Below are 25,077 nucleotides of genomic sequence, written 5' to 3' on the forward strand. Positions count from 1 at the left end.
ATGGTTTCCCTGGAGATAAAAAAAATGCATTAGCACAGGATCTCCTTTCTTCCTGATCTTAAGTCTACCCTGCACAGATTCCCACACCTGGCTAATAAGAGCCCAAAGGAGATGTCACATAACATTTCCCAGTAGAGTCTCCGGAAACCTGCATCTGGGGCAGTTATGCAAATGTGCCTCCAGGAATGCTTATGCCCTGCCATGCACGCACTTTCATGTTTTGTTTCAATTGGACACTATCATTTCTGTTCCTGAGACCTGGCGGAAAGCTAGCACAGTTCACTGTGTGGAGAACATAGTCAAAGCAGCACCAACTCTCTAGGAATGAAGATTTCTCCATGCTTCTGCAACCTCGTTTTAGGGCCCAGTACTTTGAGGGCCCTACTACAACTCATTATGGCTATTGAACCAGGAGGTAGGGGTGCCTTTTGTATTGGGTCCATACAACTCTTGTTACACCATTGCTTCATGTAGACGTCTAAGTAAGGAGATCAGATTCCCTCGCTCCCTGGACATTCTCCTCTCTGCTAACCTTTGTGTTCTTGTAACCTCCTATTGCCCCATTACAGCGGGTCAGGAATAGCGCATCAGTATTTCGACTCCTGACATTACTAATTACACAGGTTTATGTCATTTCAGGAATGGACAAATCTGAGGTACTCTGAGTTTGTCACCCAGGGTCCCCGAGTCATATAATATTATTGCAGGAATTGAGAATATGTCTCCTGTTTCCTGTTAAACATCTCACAAGCTGTGTTTAGAAACTGAGTTTTAGTATCTCTTTAGTAACTCTGACAGAATCTTGAGTGGTCACGAACACCCCCTCTCCCACCCACACACACACACACACACACACACACACACACACACACGTTCTCTCTTGTCAGTTTTCTCTATCCCACTTTTCCATCTTCTCTTATAAGTGTACTTAATAAAAATCTTATTCCTGCATTTCAGATGACAAGAGAGATGTTGTTTTCCTAATTGATGGCTCCAGAAGTGCATCCCCAGAGTTCCCCTTCATCCGTGATTTCATCAGAAGGGTAGTTGACAGCTTGGATGTGAGCTCCGACAAAGCACGGGTGGCTGTCATCCAGTTCAGTGAGGACCCCAAGGTAGAGTTCCTGCTCAACACCCACTCCAATAAAGCAGAAGTGCTGAGCGAGGTGCAGCGGCTAAGCCCTAAAGGTGGGAGGGATCTTAACACTGGTGCAGCACTGGCTTACGTCTCAAAGAATATCTTTACACGGCCATCTGGGAGTCGGATCGAGGAAGGTGTGCCACAATTTCTGATCCTACTCAGCTCCGGATCCTCCAATGACGACATCGATGAGGGTGTGCTCCAGGTGAAACAAAGTGGTGTGGCCTCCATGGTGGTTGGCAAGAATGTAGATGATGAGGAAATGAAGACGATTTCCCTGGGTCCTGAGTATGCCTTCTCTGTGTCCAACTTCCGTGAGCTTCCTGGATTGACGCAGAGGCTGGTGACACCAGTGAATTCCCTATCAACTCAACAGATCAGAACTATAATTACAGAGTCAACATTACCTGTCCCAGGTAAGTCTGCTAACATCCTTCTTAGACTCTTGGCCTGACCAAGTTTAGACCACCTTACTAACATTCGTATTTGCTTACAAACAACTAGAAACCTATAAGCTGTATTTTGTAGGGAAGTTGCCCTTTACTACTTGGTTTTACAGGAATATTCCCTTATTTTCTTGTATCTCAATTGTATCACCCAATATAAATGAACGTTTTGCAAATAAGGCTTATTGTACGCACTCTAAACATTACCTGATTTCTTCTATTCTTTAGCTCCTGCTACCTAGGTGAAGATGATGTGTAAAAAACATAAAACCCATGTCTAGCAAGCCACTAAAATTCAACTTTCTAATTAACTCAGTGTATCTTTGCACTACTGCCAACTGTGGTCCTTACTTATAATTCCTATATCCACATCTCCCAATATTGCAATGCTCATGTTTTTTGGAGTCATCTTGACTTCACAGTTTTTTAAAAATACTTGATTTTTAAAAATGGCAAAGTAGAGAAATGTATGAAGAAATTGTCTGTTATAGGCTCTGCTATATCACCTCAAAGGTAAAAGCTTGGGCTTCTGCCCAATGGTAGTCAAGGCAGATGTCGTGGAGGAGCTCCTGCCTCATTGCTCAAGGCTTACGGTGGGGGCGGAGGCCCCTGTGACAGTTAATTAAACACACCTGATAGTCTCCCTATGTCGTCACTGGTGAACATGTGAGTGAACCCTCATCTTTATGGGGGCATACCTAATGAAAATGTAGTCCTGAAATTTGAATCAAGATTATGGATCCCACCAGTGAAAGGTCAGACCTTGCTCTCAGCATTTTATCGTTCTAGTCTAACTAGTGGAAAACTATCGATCGCCCCTTTTCCCTCCTGCACATGTGGGGGAGGATTACTCTCTACTCTGTAATCCCACTTCTAACGTGGATGCTAGTTTTCTATGTAATGGGGCGATGTGTGAGACTCTTAATATATGAAGACACCAGCGAGGATTCTGTGAACTCAATGCTTCCACGTCCGAGTCATGAAGGGAAGCAGCCTCTGCAATTCTACACCTACCTACCTATTTATTCCGTTATCCTTGACACTTGCATAAGTGGGGCCTAATTCATGTACTTTTGTCATATGGGAATGATCTGTGTGCATCGTTCTTTAAATAAAAGTAAATCACATTCTTACAGTGAAATATATACCTGGCACTTTGACCCGTTCCTAAACCTAATGAGATAAGCACCAACTTAAAACACATTTTTCTACAGGTATATCACTCTCTGCCACACTTCATTGGGCAGAAGCTCCTTATCTGTGCTCAACTGCCCTTAGCACTCCTTGGAAACGACTCCCACCCAGGATACAGCTGCATCTTTCATGTGATACACAATGCCTTTGTTTGAGTCTATCACCTCGGGTAACCTGGCCAATATTTAACAAGACAATGTCCTTTCTGCTATCAATAGATGTGAGCTACAAGGCTGCTATACTTTGAGACACATCCACTGGTAAAAGGAGCATCTTTACTCCTTCTCTTACTCTGGCCTTAACCCAGGTCTGACTGTCTCTAAAATATAATATATGGTAATACCTTATATTATGTTATTTCTAGTAAATACTCTCTGGTCCACTGAGACGCTTATCCTGTTAGCTCTGTGATCTCTTGTTGCACAAAGAAAAACAGTTTTTGTACTTGCTAAAGTCTGTAAACGCCCCTTCCTTTCCCCCTTTACAGCCTCAGGTTCTCTCTCTTCATCGTCCGCTCTGCAGCCTGCTTTTTTCTCCTTCACTCTTCCCCTGTGTGATCTCAAACTGCCCCCAAGCCCTCAGATATACTCCACTTAGTGCTGATGCTCCCTGTCTTTGATGTGCTTTTCTCCTTTGAAAGACTTTGTTTCCTCCTCGTTATCCTCTGCTCTGTACCTCATTTTTCTCTCCCTTTCTCTCACTCTCTTCACTCATCCCCTGTGTGATCTCGAACTTCCCCCAAGCCCTCATATATACTCCATTTACTGCCGCTGCTCCCTGTCTTTGATGTGCTTTTCTCCTTTGAAAGACTTTGTTTCCTCCTCGTTATCCTCTGCTCTGTACCTCATTTTTCTCTCCCTTTCTCTCACTCTCTTCACTCATCCCCTGTGTGATCTCGAACTTCCCCCAAGCCCTCATATATACTCCATTTACTGCCGCTGCTCCCAGTCTTTGATGTGCTTTTCTCCTTTGAAAGACTTTGTTTCCTCCTCGTTATCCTCTGCTCTGTACCTCATTTTTCTCTCCCTTTCTCTTACTCTCTTCACTCATCCCCTGTGTGATCTCGAACTTCCCCCAAGCCCTCATATATACTCCATTTACTGCCGCTGCTCCCTGTCTTTGATGTGCTTTTCTCCTTTGAAAGACTTTGTTTCCTCCTCGTTATCCTCTGCTCTGTACATCATTTTTCTCTCCCTTTCTCTCACTCTCTTCACTCTTCCCCTGTGTGATCTCGAACTTCCCCCAAGCCCTCATATATACTCCAGTTACTGCCGCTGCTCCCTGTCTTTGATGTGCTTTTCTCCTTTGAAAGACTTTGTTTCCCCCTCTTTATCCTCTGCTCTGTACCTCATTTTTCTCTCCCTTTCTCTCACTCTCTGCACTCTTCCCCTGTGTGATCTCGAACTTCCCCCAAGCCCTCATATATACTCCAGTTACTGCCGCTGCTCCCTGTCTTTGATGTGCTTTTCTCCTTTGAAAGACTTTGTTTCCCCCTCTTTATCCTCTGCTCTGTACCTCATTTTTCTCTCCCTTTCTCTCACCCTCTGCACTCTTATCTCGAACTGCCCCCCTCACATATACTCCATTTACTGGCTTCATTATTTCATGTGCCTTCGCCCTAAATAGCCTTTGTTTCCCTTTCTTTAGCCTACCCTGCGCACCCAGTTTTTTCTCTCCCTTTCTCTCATCTACTGCACTCTTTCCCTATGTGACTTTGGACTGCCCCTTCCCGTGCCCCAACATATACTCCATTTTACTGGCTTTTCTCCCTTTCTTTCCTATGCCTTACCCCTTTACATGGCACGGTTTCCCTCAGTTTGTTCTGCTCGTTCTCTGTCTGCCCACTTCTGTTTTTTTCCTCTCATGGGGCCTGCTGACTTCTTGAGCTGTGCACATCTGTCCATGATCTGAGTACTAGATTATAATCAAAGTGCATTTTCAGAGCTATACGTCAATTTTTGGTGACAAATTGTGCTTGCGTTAATTGTAAAAGTTTGTAAATTTGTGCAATTCCACCCGCCACTAACCAAAGATTTACTGTTGCTAGACATGTGTTTTTTTCCTTCCCTCCCTCTTTCATTTCACTTTACCACCGGCTCTCCCAGACATACCTTGCGTATTACAAAGCTGACCAGACCCCTCCACCAGGAGCACTCATTTGGGTGTTGCTGAGCAACCACTAGCTTGGCCTGCAGCTGAGCCTAAGAGGCTGCGAAAGGGTCAGGTGACCTCCCCACCAGCCTTTACTAGCCCTCTACCCACTGCGTCTAAGCTTGGGTGTCAAGACGTTTCACATTTTGCAACCACTGTCCAGGAAACAGCCACAAACACAGCGATGCACACAAGTTCACAACAAGCTCACTCAACTCTTTCTTAACAAACAAGGTCATACCACTCTATAGTTTCTTAACAAACTCTAGCCAGATGTATAACACACTCCTACATACCTGTCTACCCCCTACACCCAAACCCTCATACACAAACCACAATTCTGCACTACATCACAATCAAATACACATTTTATTACATACCAATAAATCTCAAAACTCGCACATTAAATCTCACAAGCTCCCATCCTTTCCAAAAAGATACTCTCACTACCCTCTGCCTACTCCTAGAGCTGTCCTTGCCACCCCTCTCAACCCTTTCTTCAACCATCTATTATACCCCTTTAACATGCAACAATCCTCTTCTGCTCACATGCGACCAATGACAACATTCTTCCTATTAATAGACACAGAACCTGACTTACGTTTCATAACCAAATCATGGCTGGGGGAAGACATGGCATTGGAATTTCATGAAGCTGTTCCACCAGTATATCAAACAGTAATACAAAATCACATAGGCAAAAGAGCAAGCCGTTAGCCACCATATTTAAAGAAACAACAAATCTCACCTAGACTGAGACTGTTTCTTTACAAGGTTGTGAGTCAGATGCAACCCTGCCCCAACCTTTTTATGTTACTTTCTCCCTTTCTACAGACCGCCACCTAGCAATGCACCATCGCCAGATACATTGCTAGACACAGTATCTAACTTTCTTAAAATATATACAAACCTATGCATTCCTGGTGAATTCAACATATATTTTGACAAATCTAACATGCCGCACCCCAGAACGATCCTCACTGGCCTAGACACACACAACCTGCAACAGCTCATTCACAATCCCACACACATCACTGGGCACACATTAGCTATCCTCTTCGTCAACCCACACCTAGTTGATTACTCTAGTCAAATGGTCAGACCATCTCTTATTACCTTCTAACACAAGCCACCACAATTCATCCCAACTGAAATCATCTAACCCACAACTATATAAGTGCATTGGAACAAGATGAATTTAGAGGAACTAGAAAACCTGATTACCTTCTGCTCAGATCTGGTTACAATTGATTCTGTTCAAACACTGCATGTATGGCTCCAGTAACCCGTTGCTTTCTTAATTCTTCTGAAAACATCTACACATCACAAAAGAAAACACACTTCTTGGACAGGGCTGGAGTGGGACCCCAAAGCAGCCATGGGACATTTTGTCAGACCAGCCCTCCCCTCTTCCCCCCCCCCCCCCCCCCGGTGCTTAGCGAGCGAGTGCAGTGGGTGAGCCCGACCCTTTCAAGAAGGGTTCTTCCAAAAGAAAATCTGGAAAAAAATTGCAAAAATGGTGCATTTTACACCACATTTTAAAATATATATATTCACATGTATTCATTTTTAAACACAGTACATGATGAGAGAATAAGAATACACCCCTAATTCTACAGCACCCACAATCAGCTAATCACAGACAGAGATGACTCAAAGTCTCTCTAAGGTACCCTTTGCTCACCATTTAGTTTCTGAGTTGGAACTCAAGGCGTCAGCCTGCAAAAATAACCAACATACATGGTTCCAACATACATAGTTTAGATATTCTTAAAATAATGGCTTGATGGTACCCGAATGATAAAAGCATTACAGGACCATGCTAAGTGCCTTACACAGATCTCAATAACATATAATAACAAACATTTGCAAAGACAATAATTCTGATCCTAATGTGCGAATGCATGCAGCGTTAACACATCAGAACAAGGCATAAAAAGAGAGCCTGCAGGATTGAGGAGTGACAGTTATAAAGTAGCTTCTCATGCAGATTAATGCAAGCACTGGAGTAGAGGCAAAAGGATATACTAAAGATACCAAAACCATTGAGAGATGAATACCCCACAGGGCTGAGCCAAGCTGTGATTGGCAAAGTCTCAAGCCAATGGCTAAACAAGGTTGGTCAAAAAAAGCTAACCGATAAAAGGGACAGACCCAAAGTACACTCCATTAAATAGCAGTAATTTAAGTCTATTATCCTCGAAAAATGTTAGTGAAAATGTCTTTCAATTCTGTAGAGAGACAAACTCTGGGACTTGCCTATTCCCTGGGACTGAGACAGTGTAAGCAGAGGATGGGTATACTAACCCAAAGTATCTCGAAACGGTATTACTGAAGAGCAGAGCTCTTTCAAGCAGAAAACAGCTGAGTGCAGAGGCCAGAACATTGTCGATGGAAGCTCCCCTTTGACATACAGATAAAAGCAACTGCACAGCAGTACACCGACTGCTGCAAAGAACAGTACGGTATAGAGTATGTAGCCGCAGTGCAAGCATCCCTCGTGTACATACAACAGCACAAAAACAGAAGCAGTGCAAGCTTTGTTTCATATCTGTGGGATTGCATGTGTGTGTGTGTGAGCGAGAGATAGCTTCAGGGTCTGGTGATGGCTTGTATGATGGCTTGTATGTGACATTGTTGTGTTTTTATAACGTATTGTATGTGTTGGCGAGACAGTGCATGTGCTCATATTTTTGTGTAATTGTTTGTTTGATGTAAGGGTGTGCAAACATGATGGTGCACGTGGGTGCCTGATGACGGGTGATGTTTTGATTGCAAATATTTGCAAGATCGCATTTGGCTGCATGCTCGCATGATGGTGTGACATGTATGTGTGAAAGAGAGATGTATGTGGGTCTGCGTGTCTTTGTGTTTCAAGATATGTGAGTGTATCTGGGTGTGAAAGTGTGACTCGGAGCCAAATGGCAGTGCTGGAGTGGCCAGTACGATTCTAGGGGACCTTCCCACTCATTGTAAAAATATAGTCTGGGCAAATATATGCTACAAATACAGGAGGCCCCTTCAAATTTTAAAATAAATCAGGCGAAAGGTAGGCTGAATATTTCCAAGAACCCTTTCATTTGAAAACGGACTTAACGCTGGCAAGGTAATGTAATTATACTAGGCAGAGCCGTCATTGTAGCGTTTCCATGCTTTCATGCGCTACTACAGATTGACGGCCCTTTAGCAAACATCACACCACTGAAGCGCTGGCCCTCGAGGTTGAGCACTAAAAGGACATTACAAATGAACTTTCTAGCCTGCTGATTTTGTTACTGTGTGCCGATATTGCTGCACTGCAAAATGGGCACCCAGCCACCAAATGGGCACCCATAACAAAACTGCCCCCCCCCACCCCCAACATTTCCAGCCTCTGGGAAACACCCGCTGCCCAGTACTACCAGTCTGGCCCTGCCCTTGGATGAATGCACTATTGAAAAAGATCAAAAGACAAATTGGAAGCTTCAACACAACTGCCTCAAAACAAACAACCCTCAAGAAGAGGCATGCCTGTATAGATAACAGCAGAAAATACAGATTAACAATCAAAAAAGAAAAAAAATAACCTATTTAGCTGAATCCACAATGCAATCTGCCAATAAAGAATTGTATAAAATATTCGCAGAATTCCAGAAGACAAAATGCACAGAAGCTACCCATCCCAATTATTGCACAATTAAAGCAAACCTGTTGGATTCTTACCCAATGAACAAAAAACAAACAGCCCAAACTGTTTCCAACAAAGCTGACAAAAAATATATAAGACACCCTCTGATCATTTCTATGATTATTCTTGTAAAAACAGTGTGAATTTAGCTTTCACTTGCAGCTTCTCATGCAGTTCTGACTGACTGACTGAGGTATTTATTAAGCGCACTTATGCCGAGGCGTCTTGGCGCTGAGCTGAAGAGAGATGTAGGAAAGAAACTACGGCCTGGTGAATAGCCAAGTTTTCACGGACTTTCTAAACAGGGTCTTACTTGTTGTCAGACGTAATTCGGTTGGTAACCTGTTCCATAGGCTAGCTGCCTGAAAAGAGAAGGCTTTACCACCCCATCGGGCCCTTTTAAATCTAGAGATGTCAACTAGGCCCATGTTCGTGGATCTGAGAGTACGACTGGGAACATAAAGAGGGAATAATGTTTTTATGTCATCAGCACCTCCACCATGGACTGCTTTGTGCACTAGGCATAAGGTCTTGAATTGAATACGGTTACGTACAGGGAGCCAGTGTAGCTTCTTCATACAAGCTGAAGTGGGATGATGCTTTGGGAGGTTCAATAGTACTCTTACAGCCGCATTCTGTAGAGATTGAAGTTTTAGGAGCTGTCGCTCACCTATCCCAGAGTATAGTGCATTGCAATAATCTATGCGAGATAGGACCAGAGCTCCTACTACAGTTTTCCTTAGGGGCAGAGGGATAAAAGGCAGGATTTTGCGAAGGATTTTGATCATCAGGAAGCATGCAGAGGTGACCTGATTGACTTGGTGGGTTAGTGAAAGGTCTTTGTCCACCAAGAAGCCTAGATTCTTGACTTTTTGTGCAGGGGCGGGGCAAGCGCCCGCCTCTGGAGGCCACCAGAGGTTATTCCAGATGGATGGTTTTTGGCCGAATTCCAGCACCTCTGTCTTTTCGGTGTTTAGTTTGAGAAAGTTTGAGCTCATCCATCTCATTACCCTGGAAAGACAGCTTCTAAATCTCTCCGCAGTAGCTTCAACAGTTTGAGTCAATGACACCACCAGCTGGGTGTCATCGGCGTATGACACTAATTTTAGGCCATTGTTTTTAATTAAGCTAGCCAATGGCGTAACATATAGGTTGAACAACGTAGGGGATAATGCTGATCCCTGGGGAACACCACAGGGGAGAGAGAGTTCAGCAGACTGAAGTCCCTCCCAGTGAATCTGCTGTGATCTTGAATCAAGAAAAGAGCGCAGCAGTGCCAAAGCAGAATCTTTAATACCTATTACGTTCAATCTGTCCAGTAACACTTCATGATTAACAGTGTCGAAAGCAGCTGTTAAATCAAGAAGGACCAGGGTGGCCCTGCCTCCACTGTCCATGACTCTACGGATTTCCTCCGTGGCCATAATTAAGGCTGATTCTGTGGAGTGGCGTGATCTAAAACCGTGTTGCGTTGCATCCAGTAAGTTATTTGAGTCAATAAATTGCATCAACTCCTGATTAACCATTTTTTCTAAAACTTTGGAAGGAAAAGGGAGACAGGATATGGGGCGATAATGTTTGGTATCCTGTGGGTCAAGTGAAGACTTCTTTAAAATAGGCCTGATACAGGCCTTTTTCCAGCTTGACGGAAAGACACCTGTGCTGGTGATTTTGTTGAACAAGGCAGCCAGTGAGGCACTTATCTCCATAGGGGCCAGATGGTATATGTAGGAGGGGCACGGATCTAGGGGAGAGCCAGACTTCATTTGAAGTAATACATCATTGACCTGTTTTATGCTGAAAGATGAAAATTTGGAGAGACCGTTCAGCGAGGGACATTCCTCTAAGGGTTTGTCTATGTGTTTGTTAGGATCAGTCTGTAGCTTTTGGAGTTCATTGTAGACATCATGAATTTTACGTTGAAAGAAGATGGCAAGATTGTCGACAAAGTTTTGATCAGGACAGAAGGTAGTGTCATTAGGACTCTTAATTAATGCTGTGACTGTTTTGAAGAGTTCCTTCGAAGAATTTTTTGCCTCTAGGATTTTATTAGTGAAGTAGGTCACTTTGGCTTGTTTAATTAATAATTTGTATTTTTCCAGAGTGAAATTGTATTCCTTCTTTGATATGGGGCTATAGTCTAGTCTCCATATACGTTCTTGTCGCCTACAAATGATTTTAGCTCGCTTAAGCTCAGCTCAGCTCAGCTCTCTTATCTTCTTTTTTGTGCTATAGGTCCCGATGGCGAAAAGAAAGACATTGTTTTCCTCATAGATGGATCTACATATGTGGGGCAGGATGGAATGGCTAACATTCGGGATTTCATCATTCGCATTGTTGAGAACCTAAATGTGGGGGTGAACCAGGTGCGGATCGGCCTGGTGCAGTACAGCAATGATCCCTCTGTTGAGTTCTATCTTAGAAGCCATCTAAACAAACCAGCTGTGCTGCAAGCCATTCGCCGACTCCGGCTGAAAGGGGGATCACCCACCAACACTGGAAAAGCCCTTGAGTATGTGGCAAGGAACCTCTTTGTGAAGTCTGCCGGGAGCCGGATTGAAGAAGGAGTCCCTCAGCACCTGGTGCTCCTCACTGGAGGGAAGTCCCGGGATGATGTTGATGGTGCAGCCAGGCTTCTTGGAGGTGCAGGTGTAAAGAGTCTGGCCGTGGGTGCCAGCAATGCCGATGCAAGTGATATCGAAAAAATCACACAGGACTCCCGGCTGGTCTTCATGATCCGAGATTTCAGGGAGCTGGGAAATATTGAGAGTAGGTTCTTACGCTCCTTTGATGGCCCTGTCGAAATTGTGCCAACTCCTCCTATTGTGGGCCCAGCTGGTAAGTATCTTTCTACTCTTGTCTTCTGTGAAAGGTGTTAATTATTGAGAGTTTCCTTTTGATTGGCTCCTTGGAATGTAGACCCAGAGCCTGGCAGTGAATAGGCACATGAAGACCATGGAAGAGGTGGTATGTGACGAAGTGAGAACTCAGGGACAGATGGTGAGTGGCAAGTTGGACACCTTGGGAAATTTGGTAAAGGTGCAGGTGAAGTCCTTGGTAGAACTTATGAATGGACAGGAGAAGATCCTGTAAAATTCGGGGAAGGGATAAGAGAAGAAGCTGGCTAAAAATGCAAAAGGAAGACAGGGTGACCACATGGTAAGAGATCAAAAAAGTATAATGAATGGCCAAATGAGGACAAAGTGATTGATGGTCAGTAGAGAGTGAAGACCCCTAAGATGTGTTGTTTGATGAGGTGAAGGTCATATGAAATGTAAGGGACGGGCACATGAAGCTCACAAACAAGGCAATGAATGAACCGATGAAGATCAGTAGAGAGATGGTGAATGGACTGTAAAAATTGTATTCTGAGTGAGAGCTCTGATTTTTAATCTGTTATTGTGTAAGATGCTTGCTAACTGATTGATCAGTCTGCTCTGTAAAGTAGAAGCTTACATGGATTCTATTTTAGCAACCTGCAACATGGAGTTAGTTTGGAAGTGAAGCAACAAGCCAACAGACGTTTATAGAACAAAGGTGCAAATTAAATCCTTGATTGATGTTTAGCTTTCTGTTTGGGGGACGCTATTGTACAGTAGTATCCTCTCAGTCTTAATTGATTTGTCTTGATTATTTAAAGAAGAATGCACCTAGCATAGCAACTTTTATGTTATTGTTTATGTTGTTTTCATGTTTGTCATGTTCCCACCTCTTTTAGATGGTAAAAAAGAAGTTGATATGGTGTTCTTAGTAGATGGCTCCATGAACGTAGGCAAAGAGAACTTCAAGGTAGTCCTTGAGTTTGTGTCTGGTATCGTCGATGCTGTCTACGATGAAGGAGATGCCTTCCAAATTGGCTTAGCACAATATAACTCTGATGTGACTGATGAGTTCTTCCTTAAGGATCACCCAACTAAGGATGAGATTCTGGAGGCTGTGGAAAAGGTGGAATACAAGGGTGGCCTATCTGTGAACACTGGTGCAGCCATTCGTCACCTCAACGAGAAACACTTTGTCAAGGAGGCAGGCAGCAGAATTGATAGGAGGGTACCTCAAATTGCATTTGTTATCACTGGTGGCAAATCCTCTGATGATACCCTGGCACCCGCACAGTCACTTGCCTCCAGGGGTGTCAATGTGTTTGCCATTGGCCTGAAGGACGTTGACCAGACTGAAGTAGGCAAAATCGCTAGTGCTAGTGCATTGACCCTCCGTGTCATGAATGTCCAGGAGCTGTCAGAACTAAATGAGCAGGTTCTGATCACAATGGAGGAACTTCTAAAAGCTAAACCAGGACCACTGTGTCCAAGCATCCCAGATATTACAAGAGGTAAGTGAAGTAACTTCTGATTTATTTTTATAAATCATGCTTTTTATATGCTATCTTAGGGGGTAAATGTCCATCCACAGTCCTTTTGTTTGACAGAGAGAGGCAGAATGGCCTGCACAGAAACTTGCAAATATGAAAATGTCTGTTTTTTTCCGAAAGGGCATTTCATCTTAAACAAGCCTTCCTTCTGAGAAGGTATACCTAACTGCTACCAGCCTCTCAGACTTACAAGATTGTTGTTTTGGTTCCTTGAAGGACTCATTCACCTTGGACCTTTTTAAAGCAAAGCAGAATCTGAAATTGTCGTTCATGGATGTAAGCTCAGGGAGCTCTTAGAATTCATCCACTCAATGTGTTTTGTAATTTTCATCCAATTGCTGAATATTTGCTGAATCTGATGTTAACCAGCTCAATAACACTGTTATACCCAGCTTTTATAACTAGTGTTTGAACAAAGTGTGGTAATCGGCTAAATCAGCACAGATCTCATCATTAGACTTCTCTTGTGGATCTTGCAGGGGTAGTTTTTCAGAAATGGTCAGACTTGAGAAACTTGAGGCATTAACCGACAGTTGACTTCATCTTTGCCGATAAGTTAATTGAGAACAAACAGTCAATCTGGTATACCGTCACACTGACACACAGCATCCAAAGATCCACCTGGTTAAGCTGCCTAGACATAGTGTTGTACTATACAGCTCCCTCCAAAAGTGGCAAACCATTCATCTTTGCATGATTCCCACTTTCGCAAATAACACTAATTCTAATTTTAAAATAATTCTGCACAATCACACAATTCCTGAAGAATCCACGATGATTGAAAAAGGCTCATCTGTACAAAGCCGTACTTTCACATAAACAAAGCTGCTGGTCTGTAAAACCTAACAATTGCAAATTGATTTATGAAGGTGTTGGATTTAATGACAGAAAGGAAAATCATAGACTGCACAATGAACTTCTAAATAATACAGCCACTTTATAATGTAGAAGTACCTAATTTACAGAGCTTGTTGAAAACTCATTCTGCCAAGTTTGGGAAAAGTCCAATAGAAGACAAGCTATCTAACTAATAGGAGGAGGGTCATCCCCATTTATCGCATTGAGGACTTGTATAAAGGTGCCTTACAGAATTTGTTGTTGTAGGTGCTTGACTAGGATCCTGGGGAGAGAAATGCTTATAAAGGAATTAACTGTAATTCGTTTAATGGTTCCATCCAACTTCTTTCACACAATTTTTGCCAATTCCTAAATTAAAGGGAGTTTCCTATGAGGTTAATACTTATGGAGCTATCTCTAGAAATAGCAATTACATTTATGGTCATTTGAGATACCCTGTCATGCCTTTTTCAAGACATCGGGTGTGGCTGCCTCAGAGACAGAGCAAAGGAGTACAAAATAAATGTAAGGAAGCGTAAAGAATTACATTTATTAAGAATGGTCAGAGGTGTATTACACTACCACATGCTCTTTAAACAAGGGATGATGAGCATTCTGCAAAGTATAAACAGCACACATATATGCATTAGGGAACTGAAGATCCCCCCTTTGCAGAACTTGATCCATACATGTCTAGGTGCTGTTATAAAGCATACACAATAGTCAGGTTTCCCAGGGGCACAGACCTTCTGACTCTTAATGGATGCAAAGAATTAGATAAATGTCAGTGAAATCTCACATGATTAGTTCCTCTCCTCTGTCATTCATGTAGAGGTTTCCTCTATTTTCTTCCACCAGCTATATTTTTTAAGATTACGGGCTCAATCATGCTGTATTTTGCTGATGTTTAAGATAAGGTTTATATAAATATCCATCACACTGAGGTTAAATTGTGTCTGTTCTTTAACTGATAAACCTGGGCCTCCATAGCTATGTCTCTTGCCAAGGAGGCACAGGATTAACAATCCAGTAGAGAAAGAGAAGGCTCAATGATCAATGCAATGGCAAGGTGTAAAGATTACTTACAATCTGCTCAATAAGCGGTGCTTTATTATCCATCAAAATGTACAAAAGCCAAGAGAATTCGCCACACATTCTGCTGTTTTATCCCAAACTGGTTGAGGGGATGGGAGAACATTCTGCATGCCCAGAAAGAATGCAAAGCACTGCAAAACGATGGTAAATCTGTTGGAAACCACAAATAAACACACTTGAACCTGGGGGTAGGGCCTCCACTGGCCTGCACAAACAGACACACTGACACAGAAATACAGGTGAATCCAGGGTCAAATCAACATCCTCCCCCAGTAATGCAGCTTTCATGATACAGAACACTTACATGGCCTTTCAGTCTGACATACTAACAGAGAGAAAATCCGTTGCCCAATGATCCAGTAGCATAGGCACACTGCTACACAGATATTGGTAACTCTTGGATAGCCTGTTCTAATATGGCATGTGTCTATCATCTTTCATGTAGAGACAGAGAATCATGAGCCTTGATTACATTTTTGTTGTGATTTCTACTTGTAGCCTGTAATCTGGAAGTGATTGTCGGGTTTGACGTGTCAAGTGTCACCGCTGGAGAGGACATCTTTACTGCCCAGAGGGGGCTGGAGCTGAAGATGCAGCACATTCTTGACAGGATCTCAAAAATGAACAAGATTAGCTGCTCCTCTACCGAGGGCCCAACTGTGCGTGTGTCCATGATTGCTCAAAGTGCCACTGGACCGGTGGAAGTATTTGATTTCTCGGAGTACAAGCCTGAGCTGTTCGAGAAGTTCACCAGGGTGCGGACTCGAGGCCCATACATCTTTACGGCCCGCACACTACAGACCTACTTGAATAAATTTAAAACCGGAGGTGCTGACGATACTGTGAAGGTGAGGCTGAGGTGCACATTCTGTTTATACTCAGAAAGGTTGGGCTGGGTGGCAAATGAACTAGAGGAGACCAAATCTGGGCCCTCCTCTGCTTATTATGTGGTGGAACTTTATGGAATGAGGTTGGACTTGCAACTTAAAAAGTCGTTATGTCACCGCACTGTACATCATCAGTGGATACAAATACTAAAAGTACCTGAGTATTCTTTACATATAATAAACATTCCATGTGAATCACTGTTGGAATGCTGTATTTTGTGCCCCTGAATAGTGACGGGTAGAGAACACTGGATACTAAAACAGTTCATGGGAGTGCAAAGATATATATATATATATATATATATATATATATCTCAGTGGCGGCCTGCTCAAGTAATGGCAGTGGGGCGGGGGTATGGGGGTGAAAGTGACAAACGACGGGATAGGGAATGTAAAATAAACAAATAAATAAAACCACTTACCTTGTGCTTGCCGCATCGCTGAATAGGCGAGCGCAAGGTAAGTGGTTTTATTTATTTATTTATACATTTATTTATGTTACATTCTCTAGCCCATCGTTTGTCACTTTCACCGGCCCTGACCCCCGCACCGTAGCACTTACCTGCATGGGCCACCACTGATTTTATACACACACACATATATATAACGACACCCTTACAGGCACAGAGTGATGCATAAATTATGTAAAAATTATGCAGAGAACTCTGGGTAGTTCCCAAGTTTAGGTGGAAAGCAGCTCCTGTATAGAGCACCCTCAACACCAGCGATACTCTAAATTTGCTCACCTCATATGTGTGCTTTTCTATCAAAGCTTTACACATAGGATTAGAACAGTGCTATCCATGCTGAGATAGAAAGGGACAAAGTATTTTTCCATTTCTACAGCAAAGTCTTTAAGCATGGGATTAGCACAGTGCTATCCATGCTGAGCTGTAAAATGATGAAAGCCATTTACCACGCCAGGCACAGTATAACAGCTTTGGATTGGTAGAATAACACCCAAGCCAACCTGAAATGAATGAAAGCAACCCCTGACACTTGTTTCGCTGTCATCGCAGCTCGTCAGAGAAGTTTAGCTTTGTCCAGACACAAGGGAGCACACAGTATAAGTCAAAACAACACCCTTGCAGCCATAGAGTGACGCATAAATTATGAAAAAAAGAAGCAGAGAACTCTGGGTAGTTCCCAAGTTTAGGTGGAAGGCAGCTCCTGCAAAGAGCATTCTCAACATCAGTGATACTCTAAATTAGCTCACCTCAAATGTCTGCTTTTCTATCAACGTTTTTAAGCATAGGATTAGCAAAGTGCTATCCACGCTGAGATAGAAAGGGACAAAGTCTTAAGTCAATCTTTGATAGCAAAGCAGACATTTGAGGTGAGCAAATTTAGAGTGTCGCTGGTGTTGAGGGTGCTCTATACAGGAGCTGTATCAACCATTCGTGCATAACATTCACATTCCATATTTGTGAGCGATGCCCTGAACATGCCCCTTCCAAATAGAGATTCTGTTTGGGTACTAAGCTACTGAATCTCAATCTGATTCTTTTACATTTTAAAAAGCTTTTTTGCTGTCGCAAATGGCCCAATTCTGCGAATCAGGCCATTTGTGACTAAAAAAATATGTTGTATATCTAGCCCTTGATGAGATTACTGGATGTCATTTCAAGAAACATGTAGCAAATGCTTTCCTTAACTCATCTCTAATGCACCCTAATACTAAAGAGGTTACAAGTTCTCTTAACATCCAAAATTTAAGTTATCAAAATTAAAGCTTGCCATTTTTAGAATGCTTAAACCAACAGAAGACTGCCACAACCCGCGTGAGCTTCAGAAAATCCATTGAATCCACCAGTGCTGTGGGCAAGATTCTTTTTCAATCAAGTGTTCCGCCCATAGGTTTCCATGAATGGGAATGTTGCCTAAATGATATCAAATGAATATCGATTTTCAACAGAGAAACATTCTTGTTATGTCTGTTTGTACCTTTGCCTCTTCCTCCCTTTCCTGCTCCCTCTTCTTTATTCTCTCTGCCTTTGTCTTTCAAATGCTGTCTAGATTGTTTGTCTCTCTTTTTGTACTCTTAGCCTTTCTTCTAGATCTTTTCTCTCATCTCTCTCATCTTGCCCTTCATTCTTCTCCTCTTGTCAAATTCATGCTTGCTTGTACCCTTTTCCAATTCTCCGTTGTACCTCTCTGTCACTTACTCTTTCAATCTCCCACACATTTCCCTTTTTTGGTGTCCTATTTCTTATCAGTGAGGTTTTTTTTTTCATCATTTTCTCATTCTTTTTGATTGATACTTCTAACTACAGATTGCTAAAATTTTGATATTCTCCAGGGCTTAACAAAATGTATCCCATACCAAACTTGTTTGCTTTGAGGAAAGATTCAAGTTCTATTTATGCACCATGTTTCCAAAGAAAAAGTACATAACATTTTCTTTGTTAGACCCTCACTTTTTCTAGTACTGGTATGCTTCATCATCAGGTCTCATCCTGGTCCCTTAAAACCAGGGTGGGCTCGACCATATTCCAGGGAGCACTTTGAAATTTTTCAAGCTGGGGTATTAATATAAATAATAAAAATATCTTAAACAAACAAGGTATCCCTTTATTTGTCGCTGTTTGGGTATGGTTTAAAGATTTGTTATGATAGGGTGAGGATATAATGTTCCTGTTACCCTTTGACGGATGACATGTTTCAGCCGATTAACTAGAGGCTTGAATCCAGGACTTTCATCAGGACATACACAAACAACATTGCTCCGGTGTTTGTTTTTAGTCACACTCACTATGCAACACACTCATGCATGTATAGCGGGGTATTACTTGTGTAAACTACACTGCATTGACGTCTTGATTCATGTACTGGGTTAAAAACATGTAGCACAAAAATGTTGGTAGAGTGATGTCATAATTAAATAATTTAATCACCAGCACCGGACTATTGCCACTTTTATTGAGTCATGCTTAGTGATTTTATTTTCACCAGGCACCTGACTAGATCCGGACGTTTCTTAGCAGTTGCTCCCTTATGCTCATAGCTTGGTCTGTTGGAATCTGCAGCACATCACACCACCTCCAAAAGGGACGGCACAGATCATATATAGAGTCACCAAACACCTCTGTTGTCTAGTGTCCCAGCCTGACTCAAAGTCCAGTGATAAATGCTCCCCAAAGGCCATCAGGGAATGGGAGTTGAAGCTATATGTCTTCAAAGGGAAGAATTGGGGCAGGTCTTCCTCTAGGACCTCCAGCTCCTACTCCCGGGCTGTCTCCTACTGCAGGTCACGTCCCACTCCAAGTCACCATCCTTGAGTAAATTGAAGACGAAGCTGAAAGACGAGCCTTGTCTCAAGTATTATAAGTTCAAATGGGATTCTTCTCCTGCCCGTCACTTGCCCTTAAGGGAAAAGTTGCACAATCGGCACTCAAAGGTTCTGACTATGCCTACATCATCCGATGTCGAGACTATCCTGAGACTAGTATAGATGCACCTGATATTTCATTGGCGGTTATTAATCCCGAAGTTGGTAGAGGCCTTCAATGAGGACATTGTGCAACTTTTTGGGGCGATTCCGGGTCCCTCTGGTCGGACTTCCATCAGTGGAACCTGCCTAAGTGTCGACTGACCCGATTGGTCCACCGTCGGGCAGCCACCTGGCACTGTCCCATATACCCGCACCTTCGTTGAAGTCCACAACAGTATGCTAGTTTTCGGTCAAGTCTTGATCTTGTCTCTTTTTATCTTATTTACTTTCTGTCTTTCTTTCTCTACCTGTCAGCCTCCACTCCAGCCAATTCTTTATCTAACTCTTTTTTTTCCAAATTCTTACATATTGATCTATTTTCTCCACATTACCCCATATGTATAGCACCATCTCTTTCTGTTATCTCTGTTTTTGTTATCTCATGCTTTCATTTTTCCCTTGTACATACTATCTCCTCAGAACCGACCCATCCTAATTCATCCATTTCCTGCCTTACATCTGGGACCAACACATAAGCTACAGATAACTCCAAACTCATATAGTCTTTATTTTTCCTTCCCAAAGGTTGTGATCCACTTGACAGATGGTGTGGATGAAGGAATGGCTCAGTTACAGGCGGCTTCTGCTGACCTACAAAATGGAGGTATGCAACAAACATATGGCTATATCTCTATATGCCTTAGAGTCTCATGATGCATAAAGCTGTGGAATACTTGTAAAACAACATGACTGCTAAAAATAAGCATATTTTCTATCCACTAGGGGAACATATTTTGGCTCTCCTTGTGTTGAACTCCAGTCACTGTCGGTGGAAAGTTCTGCTGCCAATAGGGAGATTTACTCGCTACAGGGGATGGCTAGTTGTGGCTTTTGAGGCCATTCAGTGGTCTATGAGGAGATATATCTCATCCCTATTGAGGTCTGCACATTCTTGAAAGGAGGCACAGTTTGCCTTAGGGCATGTGCTCTTGCCCCTTAGAGACACACGATCTATGTTGTAAGTTCAAGCTTGCTCAGAATGTTGAGGCATTTTATATTCTACGTTCTACTCTGTGTTGGTATTCCAGAACTGACAGTTGAACCTCAACTAGCTTCATGAATGTACAGCAAAGTGCCTATCTTGAGAAGGTTTTCTGCTTCATTACTGCTTGGGATGCGATTTTACTACAGCAATTACCCTTAGGGTGACAGTTGAAGGTTCCTTAGAAGAAGCTTTGTCACGTTTTGAAGGATAATATGTTGCTCTTTAGTTGATGATACAGCATCAGAAGTGGAATTTACGGAGGAGCCTAGCGCGCAACCAAGATGGCCGCGTAGGTGCGAAGCTCCCGAGGACCTCCGCGACCTCCTGAATTAATCCTGATTATATCCTGTCCTTGATGAGGGGACTGTGTCTGTGAACCCGAGCTGAGGCGGCACCCGTTTTCCGTTTTCGAATCGGACCCCGGACACCGGTGGGAGCACCGATCGAAGGTTGCGGCCTTCTCCACGCCGGCCCCCCGGATTGGAGTTGTGGGGCGATCCGGGGACAAAGTGAACAACAGCGGTGGGCAGGGCTGGGCGACTCGCGTACCCCACGCTTTCACTTTCGCTTTTGCGCCCTCCTTGCCCTCAAGCGAGGTAGGGTTGCGGAGCGGGGTGCGGTGGTGTGGCCTTGTCCGGGTGCCCGGCCGACCCGCCGGCTGTGTGTCGTCCTGCGGTCCAGTGGTCACCCCCCCCCCGGAACCCGTGAACTGGTTTGTCGGCCCTTTCGAGGAGATTGGCACGACTTTGGGAGTGCAGACATGTCCACAAAGCAAGATGGCGACCGGGCGAAGGTGAAATCGACCCGCCGTGGCCCGGCACATCAGTCCAACAGCATGGACCGCTATACCCTCCAGAAGGGATCTCCAGAGGCACCGCGTACATCCCCCGCGGGCCCGACTGAGGCGTCTGCTCAGCCCGCGGATCTGACCCTCCGGGACGTCATGGGCGCCATCGCCGAGATGAAGGCCTCGGTGGACCAGCGCTTTGATACTCTGGCGCAGAAGATAGACTCGGTCCTGGTGGATGTGGGCCTGGTGAGGGCCGACTTGTCTAAAACAAATGACCGGGTCGATTCCCTGGCCCACACTACCTCGAGCCTCACTACAGACGTGGCGGCCCTCCAAAAGGAGGTGCACCGGCTTGGCCAGGCGAGCGCCCTGATGGACCGTCGATTGGAGGACTCCGAGGGTCGGGCCCGGAGGAACAACGTCCGCATTGTCGGGGTGCCGGAGGGACGAGAGGAGGAGGCGGCAGATCTGTTTGTGGAAGACCTGATCCTCACCCGTCTCCAGCCCCGGGGGCTGAGTAAACTCTTTGCGGTGGAACGCGCTCACAGGGTCCCCGGAGGAAGACCTAAGGCCGGAGCCCCGCCGCGGCCTCTCATTGCCCGGATTTTTAACTTTCGGGACAGAGACGCTATCCTGCAGACTTCTAGGCTACAGGGACCGGTCAAGCTCGATAATATGGACGTGAATTTCTACCCTGACTTTACTCCGGCGGTCCAAAAGCAGAGACTGAGTTTTCTCGGAGTTAAACGTCGCCTACGGGACCTGAACCTTAAGTACTCAATGCTTTTTCCAGCTAAGCTGAGGGTGGAGGTGGATGGTCGCACGCACTTTTTTGACCGTCCCGAGGCGGCTGGGGACTGGTTGGATACTCTGCCTGGGGATCGGGGCCGGGGGGGTGGGGGGGATGCGGTTGGCGGGGAGGGCTCGCCGGATCAGAACTGAGGGGTGAATAGTAGGCCTTGCTCTGGACAACATTCCTGTTACCATTCACTGATCGTGTATGTTCCCCTCCTATGGAGGTCGTACGGGGTCTATTGGGGGCTTTCCCTCCTCCTCTGGGGGATTAGTTAGTTTTTCATCTATGGGGCGACAGGCACACTGCACTTTGGGGGGGCTGTCTGGGCTCATGCAGGGGTGCAGGGAGGGGGGAGTGCTGTTGGGATGGGTGGGCGGGGGTGGAGTGTTGTTTGTTTGCACCGCAAGGCGAACCCTTTACTGTATTGTTGTTTTCGAGATGCTCTTTGGGGGACGACTGATGGCTTCTATGTATGATGGGGGATAGGGATTTGACTGTGTTATCATGGAACGTTAACGGACTGGGGGATAGGATTAAGCGTGGTGTGGTCCTGCAGTATCTGAAACGAATTTCACCAGATGTGGTCTTGCAGGAGACACACCTTATAGGTAATTCCTTTCATGCCATGAATCGGCGAGGCTATCGCTTGGTGGCCCACTCGGGCTTCACCTCGGGCTCGCGGGGGGTGGGCATCATGATTAAGAACTCGCTCCCGTTGGAGATTGATGAGGTGCGCCATGATGAGAGGGGACGCTACACGGTCTTGGTGGGTAGAATGGAGGGCAGAGTGGTCGTTTTTGTATCAGTGTACGTTCCGCCGGGGTTACAATCTACCACGTTTGCGGACCTGGGGCGCCTCCTCCTTGACCTCCCGGGTGGGCTTCTGGTAGTTGGGGGGGACTTCAATGCGGTGGCTTCTGGGTCTATGGATCGTCATCCCCCTAGGGACCTCCCCCGGGCACAGGCGTGGCTGTCCGGCCTTTTAGATACACTAGGATTGGTGGATTGCTGGCGACTAAAGCATCCCGCGCAGCTGCAATACACCTTCCACTCGGGTGCCCATGGTAGCCTCTCGCGGCTTGATTATGTCCTTGTCCCTGCGGCCTATGCTGGGAGAGTGGGAGAGGTGCGCCATCTGGCGCGGGGTATTTCAGATCACTCCCCACTACTGTTGCACTTTGATGTCTTCCCGAGGGGGGAGGGCAGGGTAGCCCCAATCAATGCCTGGTACCTGCGCGACCCCACTATTCGTGCCGAATTGATCAAATCCTTGCAGCGGTACTTTGAGGAGAATGTGGGGTCTGTCCCTTCGGCTATCTCCCTGTGGGAGGCTTTTAAGGTAGTTCTCAGAGGGGAGGCCCTCTCCTTTATCTCCCATGCCCGGAGGCGCGAGCGGGAGGAGGTAACCCGGGTGGAGGCCGAAATTACTGAACTAGAGGGTGACCTGGGGAGCGGGGTGACGGATGCCACATTGCATGTTCTACACCTCAAGCAGGCGGCCTATAGGGCCCTCGTCACGGAGGCGGCCAGGGGCCTCAGTAGAGAGCAACAGGGGCGACTGTATGATGTGGGTGATAAGGCTGGTAAATTGATTGCGTGGTTGGACAAGAAGGAGAGAGCGAGTCGTGTGGTTCCGTTGATCGAGAGAATGGATGGTGTGTGTGTCACCGAGCCGGAAGCCATTGTCTCCTGCTTCGCGGATTATTTCCGCGAGGTGTATTCCCCGGTTTCTCCCTGCTCGGAGGAAGATTCCCATGCCCTGCTTCGGGACATCGCGCTGCCCTCCCTTTCGGTGGAGGACAGGGACTCGCTGGACGCTCCTCCCACCTCGGACGAAATTGCCCTTGCTATCCGCTCGGTCGCATCTGGCAAGGCTATGGGCCCCAATGGCATCCCTATCGAGCTGGATGTACTGGCGCCCCACCTGCGCGCGATGTTCCTGGCGGCCCGCTCGCGGGGTTCCCTTCCGCCGGACCAGCGTCTGGCCACGATCATGGTGATCCACAAGGAGGGGAGACCCCGTGAGCGGGTCACATCCTATAGGCCTATCTCGCTCTTGAACGCGGAGCCCAAAATCCTCGCCAAGGTGCTAGCCAACCGGCTGGTCGGCGTGGTGGGCGATTTGGTCCACCAAGACCAGTCCGGCTTCATACCCCATCGCAACACGGCCCTTAATCTGCGACGCTTGCACGGGGTGCTCGCGCGTGTCCCGTTCGTGCGGGAACCGGCCATCTTGGCGTCCTTGGACGCCACCATGGCGTTTGATACGCTCGAGTGGCCATACATTTGGGCGATGCTGGCGAAGTTTGGCTTCGGACCGGGATTCATCAGCTGGGTCAAGTTGTTGTACTCGGGCCCATTGGCGCAGGTGGTGGTGAATGGACGAGTCTCGGCCCCATTCGCACTGGGACGGGGCACGCGACAGGGTTGCCCCCTGTCGCCTCTCCTGTTTGCACTGGCCCTGGAACCCCTGGCGGAGTGGCTGCGGTGGCACCCTTCCATCCGTGGTCTCCGCTGGACCCCCGAGCATGAGGACCGCGTGTCCCTCTACGCTGACGATATCCTTCTGTATCTCGCCTCCCCGCGTAAATCACTGATCGTCCTAGTTGATGTTTTGCGCTCATTCGGTCGCAACTCAGGCCTTGTCATCAACTGGGCGAAATCCTGTGTATATGTGCTTTCCGGGGAGGCTCCGGTCCTACCACGGGACTGTCCGATCCAGATTGCCTCCCAGGGGTTTCGGTACCTGGGTATATATATTACTCTGGACCCGGAGGCCCGCTACGAGCGGAATTTGCTACCCCCCCTCCAGCGCTTGAAGGAGGACGTTGTGCGTTGGCGGCGTCTGCCGCTTTCGCCGCTCGGCCGAGCGGCCTTGTTTAAGATGATGTCCTTGCCGCGCTTTCTGTACGCTCTCCAGAACACTATGGACTTGGTCCCGGCGCGCTACTTCCGTGAGGTGGAGAGTCTGCAGCGTCGCCTGTTCTGGGACGGGAGGCCGCGTATTGCCTTGGCTAAATTGACGCTCCCGTGGTACGACGGGGGGGTTGCCCTCCCGGATATTAAACGGTATTACTGGGCCTCCCAGCTAGCTGCAATTAATCATGGCCTTTACGGGCCCGCCCTGAACCCGGCATTTGAAATGGACAAGATGCTCCTGCCCGGTGGCGACTACAATCGAGCGCTCTACTCTGGCGCGCCTGACCCCCGCCTGACGGGACCGACGCGT

General features: G+C 45.9%; 1 protein-coding gene across 1 annotated transcript in view; it reads left to right on the forward strand.

Moving 5' to 3' along the window:
- COL6A3 (collagen type VI alpha 3 chain) overlaps positions 1-25,077 on the forward strand; it is a 294,883-nt gene that overhangs the window by 122,862 nt on the left and 146,944 nt on the right. Inside the window, exons 10-14 of the mRNA XM_085645092.1 lie at positions 958-1,557; positions 10,835-11,437; positions 12,318-12,929; positions 15,399-15,748; positions 19,803-19,881. Coding sequence (XP_085501218.1) covers positions 958-1,557; positions 10,835-11,437; positions 12,318-12,929; positions 15,399-15,748; positions 19,803-19,881 — 2,244 coding nt within the window. The remainder of the gene's footprint in view (positions 1-957; positions 1,558-10,834; positions 11,438-12,317; positions 12,930-15,398; positions 15,749-19,802; positions 19,882-25,077) is intronic.

Source organism: Triturus cristatus, chromosome 3_1, assembly GCF_964204655.1.
Source record: "Triturus cristatus chromosome 3_1, aTriCri1.1, whole genome shotgun sequence".
Classification (NCBI taxonomy): Eukaryota; Metazoa; Chordata; class Amphibia; order Caudata; family Salamandridae; genus Triturus; species Triturus cristatus.